The 12762-nt window shown below is 38.3% G+C and overlaps 1 protein-coding gene and 1 long non-coding RNA gene across 2 annotated transcripts; both read right to left on the bottom strand.

Annotated features, from left to right (window-relative positions):
* Positions 1-252: 252 nt before the first annotated feature.
* Positions 253-8117, bottom strand: LOC147867897 (Saccharopine dehydrogenase). Its single transcript, XM_087315807.1, has 13 exons — positions 7812-8117; positions 5826-5923; positions 5656-5738; positions 4300-4426; positions 4126-4204; positions 3718-3815; positions 3536-3620; positions 1718-1841; positions 1530-1631; positions 1338-1402; positions 1045-1126; positions 457-536; positions 253-365 (listed from the first exon to the last, which is right to left on the bottom strand). The coding sequence occupies exons 1-13, from the start codon at positions 8081-8083 to the stop codon at positions 308-310; spliced, it is 1353 nt and encodes a 450-aa protein (XP_087171933.1). The 5' UTR covers positions 8084-8117; the 3' UTR covers positions 253-307.
* On the bottom strand, positions 1945-3529 carry LOC147867898 (uncharacterized). The gene is made up of 2 exons (XR_015529389.1): positions 2589-3529; positions 1945-2351 (listed from the first exon to the last, which is right to left on the bottom strand). It is a non-coding gene; the product is annotated as an uncharacterized LOC147867898 (long non-coding RNA).
* Positions 8118-12762: the final 4645 nt, after the last annotated feature.

Here is a 12762-nt window from a genome sequence, read left to right as displayed (position 1 = left end):
TCAACAGAACTACCTCCTTTTTAGCACTTTAAAAACTTAATAAATAATTGACTCTCCCTCAGCAATGCACTGTAATTTTGTTTTTCACCGTTTTAATGTAAATTCATCCTTAACGAGTGATTAATCCAAAAATCCAAATACGAAAGAACACAAGTTACCAAATTTAGATACGATTAAAAAGCATTGACACCAGGAAAGTTTTGATAGAATGTACAATTTATTGTTAAAATCATATTTTATTTCAATGTACAGATTACTCAACATCCACAAAAACGATAATAAAATGTTGTCCCATAAAAATAACATGCTACATGTAGATGCCAAAACCAAGTTGTTTTGGTTCTGCCTCTATCATCCAAGGAGACCTGGCAATGTCATTGAAAATTTATAAGCTAAAAAGAAATTATTGAATATTTTCCTTGTAAAGCACATAACATAGGTTATGAAACACTTTACTTGTTCATTACAAAATTGATCGTGCCTTCAGCAGCTCGTTCTAGTAGTGTCTGCCTGGCCTCAATCGCGATACCTTCGGACTTTATATAAAGAGAAAAGTTTCAATGTGTTATTAAAAAAGAGTAGTTTTTAATAGTTTATATTCTCTAGGTCATCCGCATGTAGAATAGCTTTGAATTCCTCCCATATATGCTCAAGTTAGATAAGCTGGATAGCTTTGATAAACTTTACTATCATAAATTGCCTTGATAGACAACAAAAGTATAAAACAAAAAAAATAGGAAGTGATAAGGAGTCCATACACTCTTTAAGAGAACTCTCATGTCAAAGGGTATATATTTTCCCAAAACATTAGGAGCCAATTTCAATCACTATACTCTTTGCATCAAATATTGGGAGACAGATGGTTTTCATCTGCATTCAAAAATCTTCGGCAGGAATAAGAATCATACTTGCAAATCATTTTTTACGTGTTACATCCCCCACATTTTATATAATTGTTTACCATTCATCGCTTATCAGAAGTCCAATACACACTTATAAACACACACAAAATCCTAGACCCGTGTCGAAAAGAAAAACGCTTACCTCCTCTGGGTACCAAACACCTGGTTGTGTACTCCCTTCCAAAACTGCCCTTACAAATGCAGAAATGCAGATGCCAACCGATCTGAATGACAAGCATTGTGTTAGATTTTACACCAAAGTATCTACTATGAACTGTAAACTTTGTCATGATTCCCAAAATAATTAAATGCAATTTCTATCAAAATAAGAAAAAAATCACTCAATAATATTTACAATTATGCAGCATCTATCAAAACAAGAAAGAAACCACTCAATAAAGTAAAGACAAGAGCAGCATTGTAACTTTAACTCACACCGAGAGTTTCTTGTGAGTGAAGAGTGCAACTGTCTTCTTCTGATCAGTCGTTTCAAAATCAATCTGCTAAGAACCAGGTTTGAAAATTTAGAAAATTTCTGCAATGAAACAAGAGAATTTTTCACAGAGATATAGTCGAAGCAATTAATCAAATACCCTTTTCAAAACGAAAAAGAAAGTAAACACCCACCCTCATGGACACACGTTCACCAACAATTCCATCAACTACACGCACTAATGGATTTGTAAGACTGACAAGCATTTCTACATTCTTTCGGTCTTTCAAAAAACCCTAAAACGATCACACATAACATCATAAATTTTTGAATAAAAAAGGGTTAGGACATCCAAAACAATGGCAAGAACACTTGGAACTACCGGAGGGGAAAACGTGGCTACTGCACCCATTGCCCAATTCCAAAACACCGGGGCAGTACCAAACCGAGCACTAACACTTGGTACTCCAAGAACTTCATGTGCACTTGCTACTTCGGGAAGGTTTCTGCAATCAATGTCGGTAATGGAAAACATTTAGGAGAATCCCTCATAGATCCACACATATAGAACATCATAATAAATAATAGCCTTTTCGAAATAACTTCCAAGAGTATTATTAGAGAAGATGGTGCCCCATTTGACTATATACTTTAGTGTCCATTTTTGGATATGACAAAATCAGAGAGGAATAAAGAATATCAACAGATATTATTGAAGTGAACCAAGAAATAACTTGATCATTAGAAAAGTGCAACTGGGCAGAAAGATGGCCATTTTTAAGTTTTTCTTCTTACATTTGTCTCCGTATGGTTTCATTATTCAAGCCAAGTACATCCTGACACATTACACACCCTTCACACAATAGGACAAGTCTGTTATCATCTCATTAATGACTGATACAGACTGCAAGATATACACACAGCTTTAGATGGCCCCATCTGCCAGCTTTGAAAGACTAGTTCGAAGTACAGAATGCTCCCATCATTTCACTATATCCTTTACTGTCCATTTTTGGCTATGACCAAGATAGAGAAATAAGTAACATAAACATATATCATTGAAGTGCACAAAGAATTAAATTGGATAAATTAAAAAATACAATGATGGCCAATTATAAGTTTCTCTTTCTGCATTTGTCCACATATGGTTTCATCATTGAAGATAAATATATAAAGACCCACGTCACATGCCCATCACACAGTAGAAAAGTGAGACATCATCTTATCAACGAAGGATAGAGGCTGCAAAATACATATATATGGCTTTAGACGGTCCAATTGGCCAGAATCAAGAAGTTGAATCTGGGCATCATTTTATATGTAATCACCACTCTATTACGAGATCAGTGAAAGTCCTATTTGTCGCATTTGGACCTCTGTGTAGACTCTTAGAGTAATGGAATACAATGAGCATAGACAGTTTTCCCTTTTAAAACATAAGGGGCATAGAGAGGGCATCTTGAGGGAGATTTCAACGCTCACTCATCCACCTAGCCAGAGGACTTTGACATATTTCTTCAACAGATACTACTAGGAACACTCGTGATGTACAAGGAAACAGATATGGCCAAAGTGGAATCGTGACTTAGATGATTCATGACAACTAGAGCCATTGCACTTTGTCATGGATGTTGCCTATGCCAACTGGCAACATGATTTCAATGTCCTCCTCATAATAACACTGGCATCACAAATGTCCTCATCCTACATATTGAATTTTCTCACATGATGGATTTTTTTAGGAGCATATAAATTTCAGTTCCAAGGATCAACCACCGGCTTTGATTTTGTGGTTTCATGATTAAATTTCACGTTATGTAGTTTTAGGGAGCTCAAGTAGAAATATATTTTCCTTGTTCTCTCTTTCTTTGTTATGTGCATTGACAACTTGGCGTATAAAGTTAAAATTTTTGCCAAGTTACATATGCCATAATGGTCTTTTAGAGGTGTTAAATTTTTACTTCATATTTGGGATGTACCCTAATCGTAAGACAATTTTTTACTGATCCAAGCACCAGGTTCTGATCTCACTGTACGCACAATGTTACTAGTTACCACCTCAGAATGTAAGGCTGAACACATGATCTTATGGTCTCCACAAACCTTACCAATTGAGCTACAATCATCTAGGCTAGACATGTTAATATATCTTTCTTCCGTTCCTTTGAGCTTTGGTATAAAAGTTTGGAGATAAACTTACAAAAGATATACACTTCGTTGCCCAACACCCTTGCCAAAGTCCACATCAAGGCAACCACTGTAGGGTTTGAGTTTCAGCTTCTCTCCTGTAACATATAAATACACAAATTACACTTCTGAGAAAAAAAATTAAAAAAAGGCTCCTTCAATTTGCTACAAAATATTCTTTGACAGAAAAGTGACCTTTCCGGTAAGCAAGAACCTCTTCACCAAGGAGCAAATAGCTTGTAGAGAGTATAGTTGGTCCAGCTCCACCAGATCCTGCAGTGAAATATGAGAATCTGAAAATGTGATGTTAGAAGCTAAAAGCAAAGTTTATTAAAAATGAAACTTTCCAACAATATTAATAAAAATTCAGAAACTTTAACAATACATATACTATGCAGCGATGTTTGCATATTTGGAGTTTAGAACCAAGTTCCCTTTTGATATTCAAAATCTCTTATTTACCCCTTATTTCTAATATTCCTCGACATCACAATAAGGACAATAGAATTCTTCCCAAAAATCAAATTTGGTACAATGTTCACATTTTATTTAATCAATAGGTATCCAAGTAAACATATTTCGTTAATATTAGTAATTTTTTACCTCAAAAAATCTGGCTCTCTTTGCATATCGGAGATAAAGTCAGACGCCATTGTCAAACGCACAAGCTCAGCTGCCATCACTGCATTGGTTTCCTTGTATACAGTCAGACAAATGTTTCTATGCACATATGCCACTGGATGTCATGGGAAACGATAGTTTAGATCAGATAATAACCATTGCTGATCCCCGGGTATATCCCTGCAGTTGTTATTGCAGACACATTTGCATTCTTCGCTTTCTCATGTAGACCCTTTAGGCAACGTGCATAATCATGATCATCACATACATCTATGTATGCAACCTGTAAATATATGTACATAGATATAAAATATATCAACATAATGTTAGAAGAATTCATGTCCATTTCTATATACCATTTTGTAAGGGTATTGATTTCCCATGGCAAAAACATCACAACGATATAGCAGGACTCTTAAATGCATGAACATCGAAGTGTCTACCTAATTCAACATTAATCAGAACCAAAGATAAAAGAGTATCAAAAAACTTGAAATTGAGTCTCAACTCATTCAAACTATCTCTTGAAGTAATAGGACAAAGTCAAAGAAACAATGGCCAAGGAAAAGTTTCAGTTAACATGATACAGCTGAGGTGTAGTAATCATCACAGAACCTCAAATGATAAATCTGAAATATGGCAATTGGTAAGTAGTATCACAATTTGGTATATTTGGAAGGCTCGATGTTTGAAGGTATTCCAAAATGTGACTGAAAGACCTGCCCAGATCATTTCTGGGATTTGGACAGAGATTGTGCATAATTTCAGAGGTTCTTTGGATAACATAAAAGGTAATACGTAACAGGCGGAACTCAAACGATTGGAGTTTCATGCCATCTGGGACAGGCATATTTTATAGATGGATTTCTGATAAGGTGGAGTGGTTCTACTCTACACCGAAGTATTTATTTAAGCCGACGATTAGAACTTAGAAAAGGGGCTCATTACCAAAAGGTCCATCTTTTATGTATAGCCTTAGGGCATTTCTTAATACTAATATAGTATCTTTTTTTGGAGAAACAAAAAACAAAGGAAACACCATATGTTTCCCCATGAATTTAATAATGTTAAATTCATATTTTAAGACGATTCCTTTTCTTTACCCAACAATTTATAGTTTCTTTTTGTCTCATTTGGCACCATGAAGTGGATCATAATGCATCAGTTTTTTTGGTCAAGTTCATCCTCTGGAGAGAGACACAATGATATATGTGTATGCATGCATGTATATGTATGTATACACACATATATAGATGTATGCATTTATATGGGTGATGAGGCCAAACGAGACATCACATCTTTTAAAATGTTGTCTCATCTTTGGAGACCAAACAAATCAAAAGAGATTAGTAAAACTGGCCAAGATGCTAGATATTCCCACTAGTTAAGCACATACACGTACACGTACAAATACACACATATAAACATATACACATACATATATACATATCCATATACATCATATACATATACATATATATTATACACGTGTATGTGACTATATATCCCGACCTTTTTAGAAATAGCCGCTTCAAGAACATTGCAATGCTCTTTACGTTGGAATGGTCCAGCTGCATGAACTACAAGGTCTATCCCTGTAGAATAATTCATTATATATAACAAAACTTTCCTCATCATCATCACAGACATACAAACTTCAGCAAAAATGTTAAGGGCTTTACCATTAAAGGCTGATTCTAACGTTGATCGGTCATCAATATCAACATTTACAAATTGAGTGTTTCCCTTTATCTCAGATAAGAGTTTCTCTCCTTTTTCTCTTGCAAGGATACAAGCACACAAGAAGATTAACGAGATTTAATTATTAGAAAAAAAGTGTTTTACATAAGATATATGTTGATCTGATTTGTCAAAGAGATCTATGATGGTATAGTACATCAAAGAAAGTTTACTTGTCAGGATTGAAAGAAATGATGCCAATAGATGTACTTCCACTACTTTGTTGGGAAGATAACATTTTTCAAAAGCCAGCAATGGCATTGTCAACTGTTACACATATCCTCTCTGCCTCAAAATTTCCTTTTCCATGTTTGAGTTTTATAATAACTATCCCATCATAACCTTCATCAATTTCCTGTGTTTTTTACCAATTCAATTCCCTCCCAAAGTCAATTGTTCTCATTGGCAATCCACTATGAGCAATGATATGCTCTTCACACTAATAAACCTCACGCTAAGCAAACAAAAAGTAATGGATAGAGAATTACAATGCTGTATTTTTAACCGTAAGAACCCTATAATAGAAATAAAAATTAAGAAAAGAAAGAATCATGATGATATGCTTATAGAATAAACAACCCCACACTAAACAACAAAAAGAATAAATCACAGTGATAGGTTCACAAGATTAAGAACCCAACTATAAGCAAACATAATCACTTGTTTTTAACAATAGCAACCCACTATATATTTTAGCAAACAAGGAAGAATCTGGATGATATGTTCTTACTGTTAGCAATACTATCTTCACAATAAGATGTTCTTAGAATTAGGAAAGACATTATAAGCATTGGTGGTGGAGTTGTGGTTTTGCTATGGACATATAGAAACGAATCATAGCATTATTAATACCAATATATCCTTGAGCAGTGTATACATTGGGAGCAGTATTATGGGCAGTGGTACAAGATAAACCTATGGTATAGGAGGAGGTTGCAGATGTTATTGCGATGAGACGTGGTTTGATGGAAAAAGATTGATACCTTTGAATCCACAAATAAAGACTAATAAAACTCAAATATGGCAACTGGTAAGTAATATTACAATTTGGTATATTTGGAAGGCTCAATGTTTGAAGGTATTTCAAAATGTGACTGAAAGCTTTGCCCAAAAAATTTCTTGGATTTGGACAGAGATTGTGCATAATCTCAGAGGTTTGTTGGATAGTATTAAAGGTAATACGCAACAAGCGGAGCTTAAGCGATTGGAGTTTCATGCCATCTGGGACATAGGTATATTTTATAGATGGCTTTCTAATAAGGTGGAGTGGTTTTACTCTACACCAAAGTATTTATTTAAGCCGGTTAGAATTTAGAAAAAAGGGGATCTGTGGTATATATTGTGGGTTTTCTAATACTAATTTAGTATCTTTTTTTGGACAAAAAAGACACTATAAACAAACCCCAAACAATAAAAACTACCATGATATGTTCTTAAGATTTAACAATCTCACTACAAGAAACAATTAAAACCAAGAATCAAGATGGTATTTCCTTATATTAACAACCCTCGTATAAGCAAAACCCCAAGAAATTAAAATCACCAAGGCATATTTTCTTAAACATTAAAACCCTCAATATAAACAACTTGCTCTAAATAATAACCGAATCAAGATGATATTTCCTTATAGCAACAACCCTTGTATAAGTAAACCCCAAGAAATTAAAATCAGTATGGTATATTTTCTTAAACATTAAAACCCTCAATATAAACAACTTGCTCTAAATAATAACCACAACATCACGATGGCATGTGCTTAATGTCGAACCAGCCCAAATATAAGCAAACAAAGGAATTTAAAACAATCACAATGAGAGAGAAAGGAAAGAATCACCGAAAAAAGAATCCAATGAGTGAAATTAAATATAAGAAAAGGCAAACGGAGAAAAAGCAAAAGGCGAAAAGAGAAAAAAGCAAGTAATGCTTACCTGTTGCGACCAGCCAACAGGAGGTTAAGGTGAGGACAATGTCTAGAGAGAGCGCGAGCCGCAGAGCTTCCAACTCTACCAGTAGCTCCAAGTATCAAAACTTTTGCATTTGAGTAGTCATGACCATTATCTTCACCGCGCTGAGGAACGGAGCAATGTATAACCTGAAACAGAGGGCCAGGACGTAATCCAGAGATCCTCCTATTCTTCGAATGGGGTATGGAGGACACCAACAACAATCCATGAGGTTGCTTAAGCACAGGGAAATGCATCTTTTCCTCTTGTCTGTTTTTTCTTTTGTGCAAATGGGGTTGTTGCCCGTCTCTCACTCTCTGTTCCACTCAGTTTTCCTCTCATTTTGACAGGCACACACACCCACATATTACATATGTATGTGTCTCCCGCCCCATCCATATGACACGTGGAACTCATTGCTCCCTTACAACAGGAGCAATCATAGCTACCTATGTACATATGACACGTGGTTTCTTCTTCTTCTTCTTCTTCTTCTTCTTCTTCTTCTTCTTAGCCTAGAATGCCATGAAATTGTTTCACATAGAAACAACTAATTGTGTATCTCGAAGTTTGAATGCACGGCCCCACAAAAATTGATTTTCTCTTTGTATAATGCAAACTTAACAATGAATCCCATTGTTCTTCGATGTGCCTATGATTCATGATGACTACAGTGTATGGCTCTCTTTTTTGTTTGTTACTGTTAAGTAATTAGGTAATTAACTAGGGTTAATTAGCGACTAATTATATGGTTATGTTAAGCATCGAAAGATTAGTATGATATGCGCGTGAGAGTGTGTGAGAGGAAGAGAGAGAGAGAGAGGAAGTTACACTTGAACACAAAGATACATGGGGGATGATTGACTATATTGAAAAGTGTCATCAACATACAAAAATACCCACAATGAGATATATATACAACCCATGTGCAAAGGTGCACATGTGTGGGTAGGACATAGGTACTTATGTGTAAGTCCTACATTAAATGTACTAAGGAGTGGAGGATCTAGAATATCATACTTAAGTACAAGGTCCTATTTAAAGGCTTAAGGTCAACACATTAACTAGATTCGATCTAGGTAACTACTAAGTTACATGTGTTGACTAACTGGATTAAACTAGTTGAGCTTGATATCTCAACAGTTACCACAAAGGGGGCCTCAATGACGAGAAAGAGGAGAAGAATGAATCGCAACACATTATCTAAAGCAACTTTCAAATGGGAGAGCACTTCGCTCTTCTTCTTCATCGGGTATATCCACGCATAACGCGAGTGGTCGTCGATGAAGGTGACGTAGTAGCGGCATCCGCCGAGCGTCGACGTTTGAGCCGGTCCCCATACATCCAAGTGTATGACGTCGAGGAGGTCTTTGCTTGTGGAGCTCTCCTTCGGGAATGGGAGTCGATGTTGTTTGCCGAGTTGGCATGCTTCACACACTCGGTCGACTCGTTTCGATTCGAAGGTCGGGAGTCCGATTACGACTCCCTTTGACTGCATTCCGCGAAGCCATTGGAGGTTTACATGGCCGATTCGCTTGTGCCACAACTCGATGTTTGTCTCGGTCTTGAGACCTTTGGCGTACATGGCTGATTTTACCTTGTTTGAGTCGAGGATGAACAAGCGACTGTCTCTCCGTCCCTTGGCTATGAGTCGGCCGTCTTTCTCGATGAAGCAACCTTCATTGTTGAAGCGGACTTGCATGCCTTGCTCCACAATTTGGCCGACCGAGACCAAATTCTTTGTTATTGTGGGCACGTGCAAGACATTCTTGATGCAAGTTTGCTCGCCTTCTTTCCCGAATGGGACATCGCCGATGTGCCGAATGGGATGCGGAGTGTCGTCTCCAGTTTCTATGTAGCCAGGTCGATCCGGCGTTCGCAAGTCACGAAACCACTCTTGGTGCGACGTCATGTGGTGCGAGGCTGTAGAGTCTACGAACCACGCGTGTTCGGAGTTGGAGGTGCTTGCGGAGTTTGCGGGATCGGAGGCCATCATAGAGTTCGCTCTATGCCTCATCACGAAGAGTCCGCGTATTCTGCGTTCACGGCGTAATTTGTGAGTTGCCGGCTTGTTGAGGCCGACTCGCTTCGTCTTTTTCGGCACTCCTCTTCACGATGGCCGATTTTGCCGCAATAGTTGCACGTAGGTGGCGTCGTTCGCCGACCTTATTCGGTGTGGAAGCTCCCCCTTCTTGTGAAGGTTCCTCGATGGCTTCCGTTTCCTTGCCGAAATTGTGAATTCCCTTCGTGGGATAGGTCGAATTGACCTCTTCCGCGTCGACCTCGTCTATGGGCACCATCCGTATCGGAGAAGAGCATTTGTCCTTCTGATGTGTTGGTCTTTGGTTGAACATGGTTTTCTTCGACCAATAGCATTGATTGGAGGTTGAAGAACGAGGGAGGGGTATCTCTCGCCAAGATTGCCGTTCTCAACGGGTTGAATCGTTGTGCGAGGCCGCCCAAGCATACTTGCACCATCTCGTCCTCGTCGATGTTGACGTTGATGGAGCCAAGTGAGTCGCAAATGCTCTTGATCTTGGTGGTGTAGTCCGTCACGGACATTTCTTTTTGTTGTATGTTGTTCAACTCTTGCCAGAGTTGAAGCTTGCGTGCGGATGTGTCCGCGGCGAAAATCTTCTTGAGATTTTCCCACGCCTCTTTGGGCGTCTTGGCGTCACGAATGTGGCTAAGCATGTGGTCGTTTACACATGTTGCCAAGCAATACATTACCCGACTCGCGCCTTGCTCCCACGTTGGGTAGTTGGCGTGTGTGGTTTCAGGTTTGTTTTCTTGTGCGCCGTTGATGTAGCTCCAATACCCTTGGTTGACAAGGTATTGATTCATCTTGTACTCCCAAGATGAATAGTTGCTTCGGTCTAGCTTTTCGCTAGGGAGTGAGCTTCCCATTTGTTTGTTCATGTTGATTGTTGTGTCTTCCGTTTTGTTTTTCTTCTCTTGGTCGCGTACACGTCCTTCGTAGCGGCACTACGGTAGCGGATAGCAAATAGCCGGGATTTGTCGTCGGCGTCTCGAACACACAATCACGAATAAGCGGTGGGCTTAGTGGATTTCCTAAACCACGCGCTCTGATACCATGTTAAGTAATTAGGTAATTAACTAGGGTTAATTAGCGACTAATTATATGGTTATGTTAAGCAGCGAAAGATTAGTATGATATGCGCGTGAGAGTGTGTGAGAGGAAGAGAGAGAGAGAGAGAGAGAGGAAGTTACACTTGAACACAAAGATAAATGGGGGATGATTGACTATATTGAAAAGTGTCATCAACATACAAAAATACCCACAATGAGATATATATACAACCCATGTGCAAAGGTGCACATGTGTGGGTAGGACATAGGTACTTATGTGTAAGTCCTACATTAAATGTACTAAGGGGTGGAGGATCTAGAATATCATACTTAAGTACAAGGTCCTATTTAAAGGCTTAAGGTCAACACATTAACTAGATTAGATCTAGGTAACTACTAAGTTACATGTGTTGACTAACTAGATTAAACTAGTTGAGCTTGATATCTCAACAGTTACCACAAAGGGGACCTCAATGACGAGAAAGAGGAGAAGCATGAATCGCAACACGTTATCTAAAGCAACTTTCGTGACCTTAGGTAAAGCTTTTAGAGTTATAGCAATAAGTAAGAAAACACGAGAATGCATGCACTCTCTTTTTAGATTAGATTAAAAAGTTAACTGCAAATCATTGAGAACAAGAGAAAGGGTTGGCCAAGTGGGTCATGAGCAAGATGGTTGTGTGCGAACTATTTGGAGACCGCAAGGTTGTTGTTCCTTTTGATGCATCAACGAAAGGGATGTGGTATATATTGTTGTGCAATGGAGATTTGCGATACTAATGATTTGAACGCACGATCATGTGTTGTGGTTCTAGCCTAAGAGCTTACAACGAGAGGGAGGGAGAGACTATAATTGTCGTCTTCACTTACCAAGCAAAGCAAATCGTTCAAACAAAATCTTTTGCAAGGATAAGCCAGATGGTTAATATATCCAAGCACTAGATTCCGTGACATTCTAATTTCTAATTTCTACATGTATATAAACGAAGGAAGTCAAGAAGAAGTAGTAGAAGAAGAAGAAGCAAGGCCTAACAAAGACACCAAACATGTTAGTTTTACGTTGATAAGATCTCCATATCATGTAGTGGCAGTTGGTCACTCGCCCCATCCAAGAATTTTATCATCAATTTTCTCAGAGTTCTCTCAAAAGAGAGAGAGAGAGAGAGAAAGAGAGAGCCCAGATGGATGTAGCTCAGTTGGTAAGGTTGCCCAATTGAGACTAGGTGGTTATGGGTTCAACCCCCACATTCTACAGTGGCATCTAGTGAAATAAGCGATATCTATGAAGTAATAGAGAGGTGAGATAATTAGGTTTCAAACCCAAGATGTAGTCTTACTAATGTTAATGACTAACCACTACAATAAGCTAGTTACGATACAAAAAAGACAAAGAGAACGAGTGCTCGAGCTCACTTGGTAAGGTTGCCCCTCCAATGGAGACCATGAGGTCATGGGTTCAACGCCTACATTCTACAATGGCATCTAATAAATTAAGAGATTTATACATGTATGAGTGATAGCAAGGTTAGAACCCAAGACATAAACACTAATAGTGTAACAACTTACTACTAGGGTAAGCTAATTACGAGGAAAGAGAGAGCCCACAAACGATTAGTAACTAACTAACTAACTTTCATCCTATAAAAGAGAGCAGGAGAAAGTGGTGCTGACGTGGCGGATGGACAGCCAAAGCCATGTTGACGTGGCTTCCACGTCGCTGACGTGGCGGGCAAGCTCACATGCCGCAGCCTTCGCCAAGCGGACAGGCTAACAAGGAAAACGGGAAGCTCCTGCTGACGTGGGCATCCACGTGGCACCAGTCTCATCTTTGTGCATCAGGAGAGAC

Source organism: Azolla caroliniana, unplaced genomic scaffold, assembly GCF_043228905.1.
Source record: "Azolla caroliniana isolate FFs.n. ecotype wild unplaced genomic scaffold, voAzoCaro1.0.p SCAF_2, whole genome shotgun sequence".
Lineage (NCBI taxonomy): Eukaryota > Viridiplantae > Streptophyta > Polypodiopsida > Salviniales > Salviniaceae > Azolla > Azolla caroliniana.
This window is presented reverse-complemented; position numbering and strand designations above follow the sequence as displayed.